At 34.5% G+C, this 15,575-nt stretch overlaps 1 protein-coding gene across 1 annotated transcript; it reads right to left on the minus strand.

Moving 5' to 3' along the window:
* Positions 1-510: 510 nt before the first annotated feature.
* On the minus strand, positions 511-7,321 carry LOC139858337 (plasma membrane ATPase 3-like). Its single transcript, XM_071847194.1, has 22 exons — positions 7,170-7,321; positions 6,037-6,113; positions 5,743-5,862; positions 5,498-5,596; positions 5,229-5,366; positions 4,925-5,059; positions 4,636-4,815; positions 4,300-4,506; positions 4,091-4,210; positions 3,892-4,011; positions 3,665-3,787; positions 3,207-3,311; positions 2,972-3,116; positions 2,573-2,737; positions 2,249-2,487; positions 2,127-2,159; positions 1,949-2,030; positions 1,701-1,861; positions 1,423-1,608; positions 1,155-1,337; positions 900-1,075; positions 511-767 (listed from the first exon to the last, which is right to left on the minus strand). The coding sequence occupies exons 2-22, from the start codon at positions 6,088-6,090 to the stop codon at positions 671-673; spliced, it is 2,868 nt and encodes a 955-aa protein (XP_071703295.1). The 5' UTR covers positions 6,091-6,113; positions 7,170-7,321; the 3' UTR covers positions 511-670.
* Positions 7,322-15,575: the final 8,254 nt, after the last annotated feature.

Here is a 15,575-nt window from a genome sequence, read left to right on the forward strand (position 1 = left end):
AGATAGCTACCAAATGGAACAAGTTTCTTCCCATGAGAGTTTACGTCGTCTTAATGGCATTTGCTTCTTGACCGAATTCCGACTCTTTTGAACCTAGCCCTTCTTAGAGGTATGGATTTAAGTTCTCTAATTTGTCCTATCTGCTATGGGGGGCTTGAATCTGTAAATTTGAACGTGTTTGTGAACCATATAACAACACAACTGCACAATAATTTAAGATTTTTACTTTTTTAAGGCAAGGTCCAAATTTGTAGTGTTTGAGGATTGAATTTGGGTCACCACTAAAGTTGAAACAAGACTTGAAGCAGCTTATCAGTAGTTGTATGTATATACAAGCATATATTGATATATTCCATATATTGATATATTCCATCAGTTAATTGTTATCAGCTCCAGATATTGCTATTGCTATTGCTATTGCTAATGCTATTATGCCCTGGAACTAATGCTGCTATTGGAGTTCAAGATTTTGATGACAAGACAATTTAAAACAGAGAAATAATACAAAACTGAAAATGTAAACACAAATATTGCATGAAGTTTTAAGTATTCTATGCAAGGGTTCGATTGGGGAGGGTGAACTATTCTATTAACAGATCCTCCGATAGTGCTCTAAATGAGACGACTCGTACTTTGAAACTTTGAAAACTCCACTTTTATGACCTGATTCTCATACGGTGTATGATTGCTGGATTGTATCTATGTCAATGTTCTTGAGTTTCACAACTGATTCCACATGACCTTTCAGCGTAAGCAACTCTCGCAACCTGCATCAAACATTTATAAGATGACATCAGTAATGAATTATTGCAGAAACTTATGAAATTAAATTCAAACAAAGTTATAATTAGCCCATCATCTGTAATCCATTCAAGAAAGCACAAAAAATGGTACCATACCTTGTCATCTCAGCTCGGCGTTTAGAGTCTTCAGCCATTTGATTAAGTTCATACTGGTTGCTGCGTTTAACATATTGAACTTCGGGTGGGTCCAGTCCATGAAGTGTCCTTTGTGCTTGGGCCCATTTCAGCTCACGATCTTGCTTCCCAAAGTTTTCTTTCCTATTGAAAGCAACCTGCAGAAGAGAAACTTATATTTTAAGTATACAGTAAGAGTGGCATCAGATAATAATAGCCAGTGAACAGTTTACTCACCCTTTGATCAATAACGAGATCCCAAGCTCGACCACTATTAACATATCGAATGAAAAACTTGATGAAATCAAGTGGGATGTAGAATACAATGTTATAAAGCCATATAACTCCAGCCCAACCCCATCCGATTCCTTCAATTGCAGCAAAACTCCAGTTTGCATAAACGGCTATCAATGTTGCAATCTGATACAAAAACGGATGTAAACGAATATTAGAATTAGAAAATTAATAAATTGAAAAAAAGGAGGCTATTTATAACTCCACTTACCAGTTGAGCAACTAAGAAAGCGCCAAAAAGGAGAGCTCCGGGACGTTCTTTATAGGACCAGCTCCTGGATCGGGTAACGAATATGAGGGCTTGACTGATGGTACTTACTTGTAGATATATAGCAGAGGCTAGCTTTCTAAAGTCATCTCGGGCGCCTTTTTGAAGGCTTGAAACTCCAAACACACGCTACAAAATGTCACAAATACAGTTCTGATTAAACAAACAGCAAATGATGGAAAACTAACGGGTGAATATACTATAAAGAGATATTTTCTTACTGGGAAAAAGTTGGTATCGTATGCTGCCCAGAAGAAAATAACGGTCATCACAGCCAAGTAGGTACCGAGAATTATTCCTGTAGCAAAAATCTCTGACAACTTCCAGCTGTCTGGTTGAGGAGACGGTTTCACTCTATCCTTCGAAATTGTCATAATCGTACCTGTAAATCCAACATTTTACCTTAACTTTTAATTTATTTTGGAATTAGCATAATAGTTCTTTTTAAGAGTTCAGTTAAAATTCTAACCATCGTTAAGAATGGCAATGATCAGCACCATGAAGGGAGGAAAGTCAAACTTCCATATGAGGGCCAGTAGCATGAAACCAAGCTGTTAAAACAGAGATGAAAAGAATGCGAGTGAAAATAAGTAGACAGCATACAAATAGTAGTATATAGCAAAAGTTGAAGCAGCATTGTAACATACCACAATACGGATAGTAATGGAAACTGCATATATCTAGAGGAAAAAAAGAAGAAAAAAAAAAAACAAAAATTAGAATTCATAAATGAATGAAATAGTTTCTTAATATTTGAGATTAAACTCACGGTGTAATTCTTCATCCTTTGGAAGATAGCTCGACTAGTTAGTACTGCGCTGATAATGACACTAAGACCCTCTTTTGTCAGTACAATATCAGATGCACTACGAGCAGCATCAGTTGCATCAGCAACTGCAATTCCAATGTCTGCTTTCTTAAGAGCCGGTGCATCATTTACTCCGTCACCAGTCATACCACATATATGTTTTCTTGCTTGCAAACGTTTTACTATCTCATATTTATGTTCTGGATAAAAAAATATATATACATGCTGTTATTCCAACATATCCTATATGACCTCGAACACATTGTATATATAAACGAGATTTACCAGGAAAGACACCAGCAAATCCATCAGCCTTTTCTATTAACTCATCAACGGGCAAAGCAATAAGTGATTCGTCTTTGTTCTGTCCCAGTAATGCAGATGAAGGGTACATGTTGGTCCCCATTCCAAGACGTCGCCCTGTTTCTTTTCCTATTGCTAACTGATCACCTATTCATGATTAAAAAAAAAAAAAAGATGAAGAACTGAAAATATAAGTAGAATTACTTTGGAATGAGAAATGAGATGAAGCATAACAATGGTGATGACATATAAACAATCATGGACATAAGTTTGGTAAAAAAACAAATTGAAATTCTAATTCTACTTTATGTTTCATGTTCTTAAGTAGATTCCATATAACAATAAAAATTATTACTTTTTATATAATGAAATAGTTCAGACCTGTGATCATTTTGACGCTTACACCAAGATTTAAAGCTCGTCTGATTGTGTCTGCGCTATCATGTCTGGGCGGGTCAAAAAGAGGCATAAGGCCAATAAATTCCCATGGACCTCCTTGGCTTTCCTTCTTTCCGCCCGGGACTTCCTGTTCAATTATTATGTTACTGTATAAAAATAACACTGACCCAATTGTAATGCAAGATCGTTTTTGGTCATTAATATAAAATTTTTGTACCTGGTATGCTACTGCAAGGGATCGCAAACCACGCTCAGCATATTTATCTATCACATGATGAACCCTACGCTCAATGTCTGATTTATTATGTGCAAGGTTCAAAATCTGACCACCATAAACCACATGAAAAAGGTCAGTCACTTATAATCACTGTTGTAAAAGTCTGCCGACGCGTCGGGTCAGTCAAAGTCTCTAAAAGTCAAAGATAGGTAAAAAAAAATTTATACTTTTTAAAATTTGATTTTGTGTCATATATCGTTTGAAATATATATTTTTATGATTGATATATTTATGTGTCACATATATTTATGTTTAATTCATTTATTACTAAAAGTCAAAGTTGGTCAACGCCCAACTCGTCCCAACTTGACCAACTCGTCCCGACCGACTCGTCCCCAACTCACTACTTTCACAATTTTGCTTATGATATAAAAGTGTATCAACTCCACTTGATTTACCTGTTCAGGGGCACCTTTACTGACACGATGCATTTTATTTTCACCATCAATATACGTCAATGCAGTCCTCTTATCAGTAGGGTTGAATGGAAGGAAATGGATCTCATGAATGCCAGACCTTGCCTATATGCAACATATGATATTACTTGACACCACATTAATAGAACCCTTTCATTAATATATAGTTTACTGCAACACATGAATGACTCAAGATATAAAACTCCTACCTCCTTTGGATCAGCCAATTCCCTTACAATTGCAGCATCTATTGCATCTTGGTTTTCCACCCTAGAAGCTCTTGCAGCCATCAATACCACCATATCAGCATCCACTCCTTTAACAAATATCTGAAAAGATAAAAGATATTTTATAGATTTTAACGTAACACAGGTTTTAAACTAATCCAGTGTGAAACTAGTAAGCAACCTCAATTAGAGTTTTGTCAACAGATAGCTTGTTTAAAGTCAGAGTCCCAGTTTTATCGCTGCAAAGAACATCCATCCCTGCCATTTCTTCTATTGCAGTCATTCTTTTTGTGATAGCCCCCTGCAGTAATGTAAAAGTGTTTTAGATCTTTTAGAAAAGAAACGATCAAACATGAAACATCAAAACAACCTGAAGAATTAATGACTAACCTGCAGAGATAAACGGTGGGAACCAATTGCCATTGTGACGGATAACACTGTTGGCATTGCAATAGGAATTCCACCAATGAGAAGTACAAGCAAATTGTCAATTCCAGGACGATATTTACGGTGTTGAATTGCATACATCACAATAATTTCTACTATCATTCCCAGTGCAATTGAACATATACAGAAGTTTCCTATTGCTGTCAGAACCTGCAAATCATGAAATAATTACCAACACAATCCTTTTCCCCAAAATTTTAGCTCTGACCAAAATTAAGATTTGTTTCTAAATAGGGATAATCATTTTAAAGGACAAGCAGATGCAGATTTAGTCCATACCTTTTGAAAATGGCCAACTTGGTTTGTAGAGTCAACAAGATGTGCAGCCTTCCCAAAAAAGGTATGCACACCTGTAGCAATAACCACTGCTTCAATCTCCCCCTGTTTGCAAGTAGAACCTGAATAAACTCCTTCCCCAGGTTGCTTTGTAACAGGAAGGGACTCACCAGTCAGAGCAGACTGCAGGATCAAACAATTGTAATGTTTAAAGATTGAAGCTACAAGTACAAGGATCAATCAGAGAATCAAATATAAAATGAGCATGAACAGCATAATAGCAATAATAAACCTGGTCTATCTTTAGAGGGTCACCCTCAAGAAGACGAGCATCTGCTGGGATTATATCCCCGAGTTTAATACTGATTATATCACCTGGAACAAGAATGGCTGCATCTTCCTCATTCCACTTTCCACTGCGAAGTACCTAAAGTTTTATTTTATGACTTAGTTTAGTTTACATGAAACACACACAAGAAATCAAACTTAGGCAACAAATTCTGAAGTCATCCTTTATTCATACGATAGAAGCACAATTGTACAGTCAGTCACAAGAGAGGTCTAAATCTAATTCTAATGATATATAATAATAATACCTTTGCTTTCGGTGCAAGATGTGCCATGAGGGATGCTGCTGCATTACCAGCATTGTTCTCTTCTATAAAGCTTATTGTTGAATTGATGACAAGAAGTGTGATAATCCCAACAAAATCCTGCCAATCAGGTGGTTTATTCTGCAAAATAAACAAGTTTCATGAACTTATATATATGAAACATAGGCACTTGTAGGGAATACAATATTCAAATTTCTTGTGTAATTGAGAAGTGATCATCTACAAATTTAAATGAAGTTGAGTTTGCTTACTCCTCCATTGGCAAGTCCAATGGCCATAAGTGCTGCAATTTCCATGACCCATGACAACGGGTTCCACATAAACCCTAAGAACTTCCAAAACTTGCTCTCCTGAAAATAATAACTTTCAGTGAGTCTCAGATCACCTCATCAGAAATTTACAAAATATTATATGCGGATCAAAGATAGTAATTGTAAGCCTGAAACCATGAAAGTAACAAGCAGCTACACATATAAAAAACAGATACAACACTCACCTTCTTCTCTTCAAGCTTGTTGTGCCCAAATATCTCTAATCTCCTCGCAGCATCCTCATCAGTTAGACCATCTTTGGAACATCTCAAATTCTCAAAAACTTCCTCAAGTGGAATCGTTTCCTATGGTTCAAATTCGAAGTTGTTAATCATATTACAAATTTCTGGAAAACAAGAATATGAACCTCTAACCAAAACAACAACAAAAGTAGTTTGAAAAAGCAGCCATTAACATCAAAGTCAGTGGCTAAAGCAATTATAGCAATATATACACAGGTTTAGGTAACAATTCCTTACCAAATCAACCACTTCCTTCTTCACAGCTTCCATGACTTCATCTGTCTCCCCCATCCTCGGCTCTTAGTTTCTCAGCTCTGCAATCCAAATTAAAATTAATCAAGATCAACCATTACATTACATTCATGTTCAAGTAATAGTGTAAAACCATCAAGTTAACTACCCTAAAATAACCAAACTAATTAGATGTACATAAGCCGTTCCCAAATTAAATAAAACTAGATGTACATAATATATACGCCCTAACAACAGATTGATAAGCATTAAAGAGTTAGGATTGCATTAGGATTACTATTACTATTATATTTAAAATATGTATATATCCCGTATTTGTAGCTACCGATATCTAGCCAGCAACTGTATTGTATCTCAGGTAATCCTTATCACAACTACAACCCATATAATTCGTTATTATACTTTAAATACGGAGTATAACAGTAATCCTAAATCCTAATGCAATCCTAACTCTTTAATCCTTATCACAGTCTCACAGATCAGCTCCCATTTAATTCGTTATTATACTTCAATAATCAAATTAAATTTAAATTCAAATTAAACTTAAACAGTTCAACTAATAATTTATTCAATCAACTGCTCATGATACGATCATGTTAAAGCACAAATTATTAATCTGTACTTCTACCAAATTGATCAAACTGAATGTAAGCTACATGACGACTTAAACTCGTCAAAATAAGCCAAAACTAAAAAAATTCTCCAAATATATTTCGCAGTTGATCCACTATTTACCATAACAAATAGGTTATACATAAGCATGTATCCATAAATAATACTCCGTACAACAAGTAACTAAGGAATTGAAACTTCATCAATTCAAGTAATAGTTATCACACTATATGAGATATCGTACAATTTCAACCATAACTATCTATAAACCATTAAACTACAGCTACTGACCTACTTCATACACCTGAACACAATTATATTCCGATTAACAAAACATGAATTGTACTAAAATTTTAATTCAAATCAACAAAATATTAATCATAATGACCTACAGCGACATAATTCATGAAATCATCAAACATATTAAAGCTCAAATAGATTAATCGATAGTTCTAGAAACTAAATCAAACGGAATTCGAGTTTACATGAATATGAAGAAAATATACCTAAAAATGATGAACGATGACGCAGCGCTCCTCGACTTTCGCTGAACGGAGTGTTCGTTTGAACGAATTAATAGGTTATACGTACAGATATAGTATCAATATATCTGTATCTATATATTGATTTTGATGACTGATTAATGAGAGAAGTGACTGCTAATAAAGTGTGGGAAACTTGCTTAGTTGAATAAACAAACTGTGTGTAAAATGATGGTATGCGTAAGGGCAAAATAGACTTTTAATACGATTGTGATGAATTTGGCGGGCACCACTAAAATAGACTTTCAATAAGCTATTTTTATATTTTAAATTTTTAATTGGGACCCGGAAGATATAAACTTATTATTTTTTTTTTTTGAAAGGCAATGTTAGTGGTTAGAGTTAATTCACGAAAATCCCCCCCCCCCCCCCCCCCCCCGAGACTCGAACCCTTGGTCTCCTCGAACACCATGTTAACATGGTGACCAATGAGGCAAAGCCCCATTGGCATAAACTTATTATTTTGCAAAGCGAAAATTAGCAATTACTTGTCAAAATGATAGTAGATGTTTTGATGACTGATAGAGATATAACTGTAAGTGGTACCATGACTATTTTGTCCTTTTAATGATAATATCTACTGTGTTTTATATTATGAATATCTACAGCTAGTTATCCGTTAGTTACCCGCTCATTACCCGTTATTACCCGTAACTAAGCATAGACACGTGCTAGTTACCCGCTTTAGTTATCCGCTTTCACCATGGATTTAATGGAAGTATGAGGTTTAGTTATAGATTTGTGGGTCCCAATGGTTTTTATTGTTTGGACTTAATGCTTTATTGCTTGTACGTTGTTTATTAAGAGGGTTATTGTTTTAGGCATGATAGGGAGTGTTTAGTTATGGGTTAGTTATAGAATATTGGTGTTGATGTGGCGATGATGTGAAATGTTAAGAAGATGAATAGTTTAATTACGATAGAGAGTGGCCTAACAATCTTATCATATTTTGATATAAACTACTCCGTATAACATGGTTTAATACTTAACATTGTGATTAACTCAAAAGAGGTATTACGTTCAATCTCACTAGCAATACACTTTGGTGGTTACAGAATTATTCGAACGTAAAATAAACTCACGCGTTTACCTGTCTATTCCATTTTAATTTTGGAAGAATTCAGTTGTTTAGAAGGTGAATGTTCAAAATGGTATACAAACTTATTGAGTATAGAAATGTGGGTTGATATTTAATTTTTTACCATTGAATAATTCGACATCATCCCAAAAATATTCAGTCACAAAAGGAGTACACGTAGTTAATTTAGGAGAATATTTATATTTATACTCATCAATTGTTATTATAAAGAGAGGATTGAGACTTATGTTACACTCTTGGATAGTTTGATTTTGTCTAGATGAAAAATCGATTAGTTTGAAAAAGATGTTCTATTTATATACGTATAAACTGTTAAAATACAGAACCAAATAAAATTACTTTCCTGTTTTGGTTAAAGTTTGATTAGGATCACAAGGGTTGACCTTCATCATTTCCAGATTTAGCAAGTCACAAGGTAACAGAAGCAGGAATCTCAACGGATACAAGGCCTGAATAAATAACAGCTTTTTTCCATTATTGTAAAGGGGGTTCCAAAGCTTATTTGGATCCATTCCCTAAATAGAATTAGCTGTTAAGAATAGCCTTTATATAAACCACTTGTAATTGTAAAAAGAACAATCTGATTAAATCAATACAGTTCATACATAAATTGATCATTACAATCTGTTAACTCTTGAAATCTAATATGGTATCAGAGCTTACGGTGTAGATCTTGAGATCAATACACAAGTTTTAGCTTCAATCATCTACCGAATTGAGCTGTCATGTCAAGAATTGACGGTAGCCCAATAAATTTGGAACAGAAACTCAGCTGCCTGAACCAAGTTACCATGTCAAAATATGACGGTAACTCTGTCAACAACTCAAAACCCACAAGTGATCAGTTAGCTAACCATCGAATAACAAGTTACCTGGAAGCTCTCTGTCATCCGTCACCTTCCATCACCAAAAGAGAAACCACCATTGCAAACCACTCTCAATCACAAGAACAACCAATGTGTATTTATTGTGGTGTATCTGGACATACAATAATTCAATGCTTTGAATTAATCGGTTATCTAGAATGGTATAGCAAACAGAGACGTGACAGAATGGTGACGGTGGTAGCAGATACGGCCGGCGGCAACCGGAAGGTCACCTGCAACGGCAACATAGAGCTTAACCAGAAAAAAGGTCGAACATCACAGAAGGTGACAAGAGGTACTCCAAATCTCTTTTTACAATTACATAAATCGACCAAATGGGTAAGGGTCAAACCCTCAAACCCTAATTTTGTTAACCCCTTTGTTCAAACGAAAAAAAGAAACTCAAATCTGGTGCCAAAATCAACTGACTTTAATACTAAAAATCGATTTAGTTACTTGCAAACGATCGGAGAAGAAGGATTATATCCTTATTCTCGATCAATAGCACCAGAAAGAGATAAAATGAACACAAATATTACGAATTCCTTATTCAAATCGATGGAACAAGAAAAGTCTAGAGACTATAATCATTGTTCATCGTTGCCATCGGGAAAATTGACCAAAGAAATAAGAAAGGGAAAGGGAATCGTACAGATTGACCAAAGAAACGATTCAAATCGATCAGATCAAACGATTGAACTCCATTGATGCTCACATAGCGGCTGTTAACCCTAGTGGGTTCACACAGATTAAAAAACTAGGGGATAATAATATGAGAAATAAAAATAAATTGTCTAATACTATTCTTAAAACTGTGGACGGGTATACAACTACAAGAAAGGTCCATAATCAATTGGACCAAGATGGGCCATTGAATAATTTAGACAAGGCCCAAGCTACAAATCATTTTATAAATAATAAGATTGATAAGGCCCAAAATTCTGTTTTTTATAAAAATAAATATCTAGATAACTCTCATTCTATCGGAAAAGCTAATATTGTTTCAAGTAGCACCAAAAACAACCAATGGATTTTTGACTGTGGTGCTACTCATACAATGACTTTTGAAAAATCAGATATTTATTCAGAATCAAAACCTCGGGTTAATAAAATTCAAACGGCTAATGGAGATGTTGTACACGTAGAAGGAGGTGGGAGAATTGAAATTACTCCGACTATGAGATTATCGAATTGTTTATATATTCCAACCCTGTCTCATAAACTATTATCGGTTAGCCACGTAACAAAAGAATTAAATTGTTGTGTTTTATTACATCCCACTTTCTGTATCCTTCAAGATATCAGAACTGGGGTGATTATCGGGCGTGGTACCGAACGGGGGGGATTGTACTATGTGGACGAAGTAACCCAACAAGGTACCATGATGCTTGCTCACGGAACACCTACGAAGGAAGCTTGGTTATGGCATAGAAGGTTGGGTCACCCATCTGCCGGCTACTTACATGCTTTATTTCCAAGTCTTTTTCCGTCTAATGTTACTTTAAATTGTGAAACGTGTATTTTGGCTAAAAGTCACCGAAACACTTTTAAACCTAGTAATACAAGGAAAGATGTACCTTTTGCTTTAATTCATTCGGATGTATGGGGTCCTGCACCGGTTATTGGGGGGAAAATTTCCGATATTTTGTCTTATTTATTGACGATCATACCCGAATGACTTGGATTTATTTTCTAACCCACAAATCCGAAGTTTTTGAGAAATTTTCTCACTTTTATAAAATGGTACAAACCCAATTTAATAAAAACATACAAATGCTAAGATCCGATAATGGGGGTGAATTTGTAAACTCATCAATGAAACTTTTTTGCGAAAATGATGGGATTATTCATCAAACCTCGTGTGCTCATACTCCTGAGCAAAATGGTGTTGCCGAACGTAAAAATCGATTACTTTTAGAAATGACAAGAGCATTATTAATTGAATCCAAGGCTTCGAAAAGTTTTTGGCCCGAAGCTCTTGCTTCCGCTACCTATCTTATCAACCGATTACCTACTAAAGTTTTGGGCACAAAAACTCCTAAAGACACTCTTTCCCAATTTTATACCCTTCCGACCTCATTTAGCATTGAACCTCGCATATTTGGGTGTTCCGTCTTTGTTCACATCCCAAAAAGTGAGCGCACCAAACTAGATCCATGTGCGGAAAAGTGTGTGATGGTTGGTTATGGGATCAACCAAAAAGGGTATCGGTGCTATAGTCCAAAGAAACATCATGTATACACTACTATGAATTGTGATTTTCTCGAAACCGAATATTTTTATCATACCCAACTCACGAGTGAGGGGGAGAAACAGGATAACGACACTCTAAGTTGGATACAATGGATACCTAGATCCGACAATATCCAAACATCAACACCAAATCCGGGTCCCGAGTCACTAAACCTAAGTCCAAATCCGAGTCCCGAGTCACCAAACCTAAGTCCTGAGTCACCAAACTCAAGTCCCAAGTCACCAAACCCCGAGTCACCACCAAACTCAAGTCCCGAGTCACCAAACCCCGAGTCACCAAACCCAAATCCCGAGTCACCAAACACTATGCCACAAGATTCTGAACCCACCGAAATCTCCTCAAACAATGAACATCCCGTTCAAGAAGAACAAAACAACACAACTTCCGATACCACAAATGAAACCACAGAAAGATATGTCTTACCTCAGAGAGTCAACAGAGGTATACCGCCAAAAAGATATTCTCCAGAACAAGAAGCTAAAAGGTCAAGATACCCTATGGCTAATATTGCAAAAGGAAACCTATCAAGTGAAGCGCAAAAGTTCAATTCGGCTCTATATTCTGAAGAAATCCCATCTAGTGTTGATCAAGCTATGAAATCTGAAAAATGGAAAAAGGCCATGGAGGAAGAAATGGAAGCACTCATGAAAAGTGACACATGGGAAAAATGAAATGTCCCGTTCATATTGATTATAAACGTTCCATATTAATTGATTTCGTTGCGAGGTTTTGACCTCTATATGAGACGTTTTTCAAAGACTGCATTCATTTTTAAAACAAACCATAACCTTTATTTCATCAATAAAGGTTTAAAAAGCTTTACGTAGATTATCAAATAATGATAATCTAAAATATCCTGTTTACACACGACCATTACATAATGGTTTACAATACAAATATGTTACAACAAAATAAGTTTCTTGAATGTAGTTTTTACACAATATCATACAAGCATGGACTCCAAATCTCGTCCTTATTTAAGTATGCGATAGCGGAAGCTCTTAATAATCACCTGAGAATAAATATGCTTAAAACGTCAACAAAAATGTTGGTGAGTTATAGGTTTAACCTATATATATCAAATCATAATAATAGACCACAAGATTTCATATTTCAATACACATCCCATACATAGAGATAAAAAATCATTCATATGGTGAACACCTGGTAACCGACATTAACAAGATGCATATATAAGAATATCCCCATCATTCCGGGACAACCTTCGGATATGATATAAATTTCGAAGTACTAAAGCATCCGGTACTTTGGATGGGGTTTGTTAGGCCCAATAGATCTATCTTTAGGATTCGCGTCAATTAGGGTGTCTGTTCCCTAATTCTTAGATTACCAGACTTAATAAAAAGGGGCATATTCGATTTAAATAATTCAACCATAGAATGTAGTTTCACGTACTTGTGTCTATTTTATAAATCATTTATAAAACCTGCATGTATTCTCATCCCAAAAATATTAGATTTTAAAAGTGGGACTATAACTCACTTTCACAGATTTTTACTTCGTCGGGAAGTAAGACTTGGCCACTAGTTGATTCACGAACCTATAACAATATATACATATATATCAAAGTATGTTCAAAATATATTTACAACACTTTTAATATATTTTGATGTTTTAAGTTTATTAAGTCAGCTGTCCTCGTTAGTAACCTACAACTAGTTGTCCACAGTTAGATGTACAGAAATAAATCGATAAATATTATCTTGAATCAATCCACGACCCAGTGTATACGTATCTCAGTATTGATCACAACTCAAACTATATATATTTTGGAATCAACCTCAACCCTGTATAGCTAACTCCAACATTCACATATAGAGTGTCTATGGTTGTTCCGAAATATATATAGATGTGTCGACATGATAGGTCGAAACATTGTATACGTGTCTATGGTATCTCAAGATTACATAATATACAATACAAATTGATTAAGTTATGGTTGGAATAGATTTGTTACCAATTTTCACGTAGCTAAAATGAGAAAAATTATCCAATCTTGTTTTACCCATAACTTCTTCATTTTAAATCCGTTTTGAGTGAATCAAATTGCTATGGTTTCATATTGAACTCTATTTTATGAATCTAAACAGAAAAAGTATAGGTTTATAGTCGGAAAAATAAGTTACAAGTCATTTTTGTAAAGGTAGTCATTTCAGTCGAAAGAACGACGTCTAGATGACCATTTTAGAAAACATACTTCCACTTTGAGTTTAACCATAATTTTTGGATATAGTTTCATGTTCATAATAAAAATCATTTTCTCAGAATAACAACTTTTAAATCAAAGTTTATCATAGTTTTTAATTAACTAACCCAAAACAGCCCGCGGTGTTACTACGACGGCGTAAATCCGGTTTTACGGTGTTTTTCGTGTTTCCAGGTTTTAAATCATTAAGTTAGTATATCATATAGATATAGAACATGTGTTTAGTTTATTTTAAAAGTCAGGTTAGAAGGATTAACTTTTGTTTGCGAACAAGTTTAGAATTAACTAAACTATGTTCTAGTGATTACAAGTTTAAACCTTCGAATAAGATAGCTTTATATGTATGAATTGAATGATGTTATGAACATCATTACTACCTTAAGATCCTTGGATAAACCTACTGGAAAAGAGAAAAATGGATCTAGCTTCAACGGATCCTTGGATGGCTCGAAGTTCTTGAAGCATAATCATGACACGAAAACAAGTTCAAGTAAGATCATCACTTGAAATAAGATTTTTATAGTTATAGAAATTGAACCAAAGTTTGAATATGATTATTACCTTGTATTAGAATGATAACCTACTGTAAGAAACAAAGATTTCTTGAGGTTGGATGATCACCTTACAAGATTGGAAGTGAGCTAGCAAACTTGAAAGTATTCTTGATTTTATGTAACTAGAACTTGTAGAATTTATGAAGAACACTTAGAACTTGAAGATAGAACTTGAGAGAGATCAATTAGATGAAGAAAATTGAAGAATGAAAGTGTTTGTAGGTGTTTTTGGTCGTTGGTGTATGGATTAGATATAAAGGATATGTAATTTTGTTTTCATGTAAATAAGTCATGAATGATTACTCATATTTTTGTAATTTTATGAGATATTTCATACTAGTTGCCAAATGATGGTTCCCACATGTGTTAGGTGACTCACATGGGCTGCTAAGAGCTGATCATTGGAGTGTATATACCAATAGTACATACATCTAAAAGCTGTGTATTGTACGAGTACGAATATGGGTGCATACGAGTAGAATTGTTGATGAAACTGAACGAGGATGTAATTGTAAGCATTTTTATTAAGTAGAAGTATTTTGATAAGTGTATTGAAGTCTTTCAAAAGTGTATAAATACATATTAAAACACTACATGTATATACATTTTAACTGAGTCGTTAAGTCATCGTTAGTCGTTACATGTAAGTGTTGTTTTGAAACCTTTAGGTTAACGATCTTGTTAAATGTTGTTAACCCAATGTTTATAATATCAAATGAGATTTTAAATTATTATATTATCATGATATTATCATGTATGAATATCTCTTAATATGATATATATATATACATTAAATGTCTTTACAACGATAATCGTTACATATATGTCTCGTTTAAAAATCATTAAGTTAGTAGTCTTGTTTTTACATATGTAGTTCATTGTTAATATACTTAATGATATGTTTACTTATCATAGTATCATGTTAACTATATATATATCCATATATATGTCATCATATAGTTTTTACAAGTTTTAACGTTCGTGAATCACCGGTCAACTTGGGTGGTCATTTGTCTATATGAAACCTATTCTAATTAATCAAGTCTTAATAAGTTTGATTGCTTAACATGTTGGAAACATTTAATCATGTAAATATCAATCTCAATTAATATATATAAACATGGAAAAGTTCGGGTCACTAAAAAAAATGTGTCATTCCTCAAGAAAAAAAACCAGTAGGGAATCGATGGGTGTTTACAATAAAATACAAACCAGATGGTACCATTGAAAGATACAAAGCCCGGCTAGTAGCCAAGGGATATACTCAAACCTATGGAATAGATTATTCCGAGACTTTCTCACCAGTTGCGAAGATTGATACCATCAGGGTTCTTTTTTCCGTTGCTGCAAATGAGGAATGGCCACTTCAC

The sequence above is a fragment of the Rutidosis leptorrhynchoides genome, chromosome 7 (assembly GCF_046630445.1).
Source record: "Rutidosis leptorrhynchoides isolate AG116_Rl617_1_P2 chromosome 7, CSIRO_AGI_Rlap_v1, whole genome shotgun sequence".
In the NCBI taxonomy this organism is placed as follows: domain Eukaryota; kingdom Viridiplantae; phylum Streptophyta; class Magnoliopsida; order Asterales; family Asteraceae; genus Rutidosis; species Rutidosis leptorrhynchoides.

Bases quoted from the DNA above. Each gene is read 5' to 3' on its own strand.
- LOC139858337 (XM_071847194.1), bottom strand. From the start codon at position 6,090: ATGGGGGAGACAGATGAAGTCATGGAAGCTGTGAAGAAGGAAGTGGTT. The intron at 5,060-5,228 runs GTATTATTATTA...ATAAAACTTTAG, and splicing joins ATCTTGCACCGAAAGCAAAG to GTACTTCGCAGTGGAAAGTG. The intron at 1,862-1,948 runs GTTAGAATTTTA...TTGGATTTACAG, and splicing joins CATTGCCATTCTTAACGATG to GTACGATTATGACAATTTCG.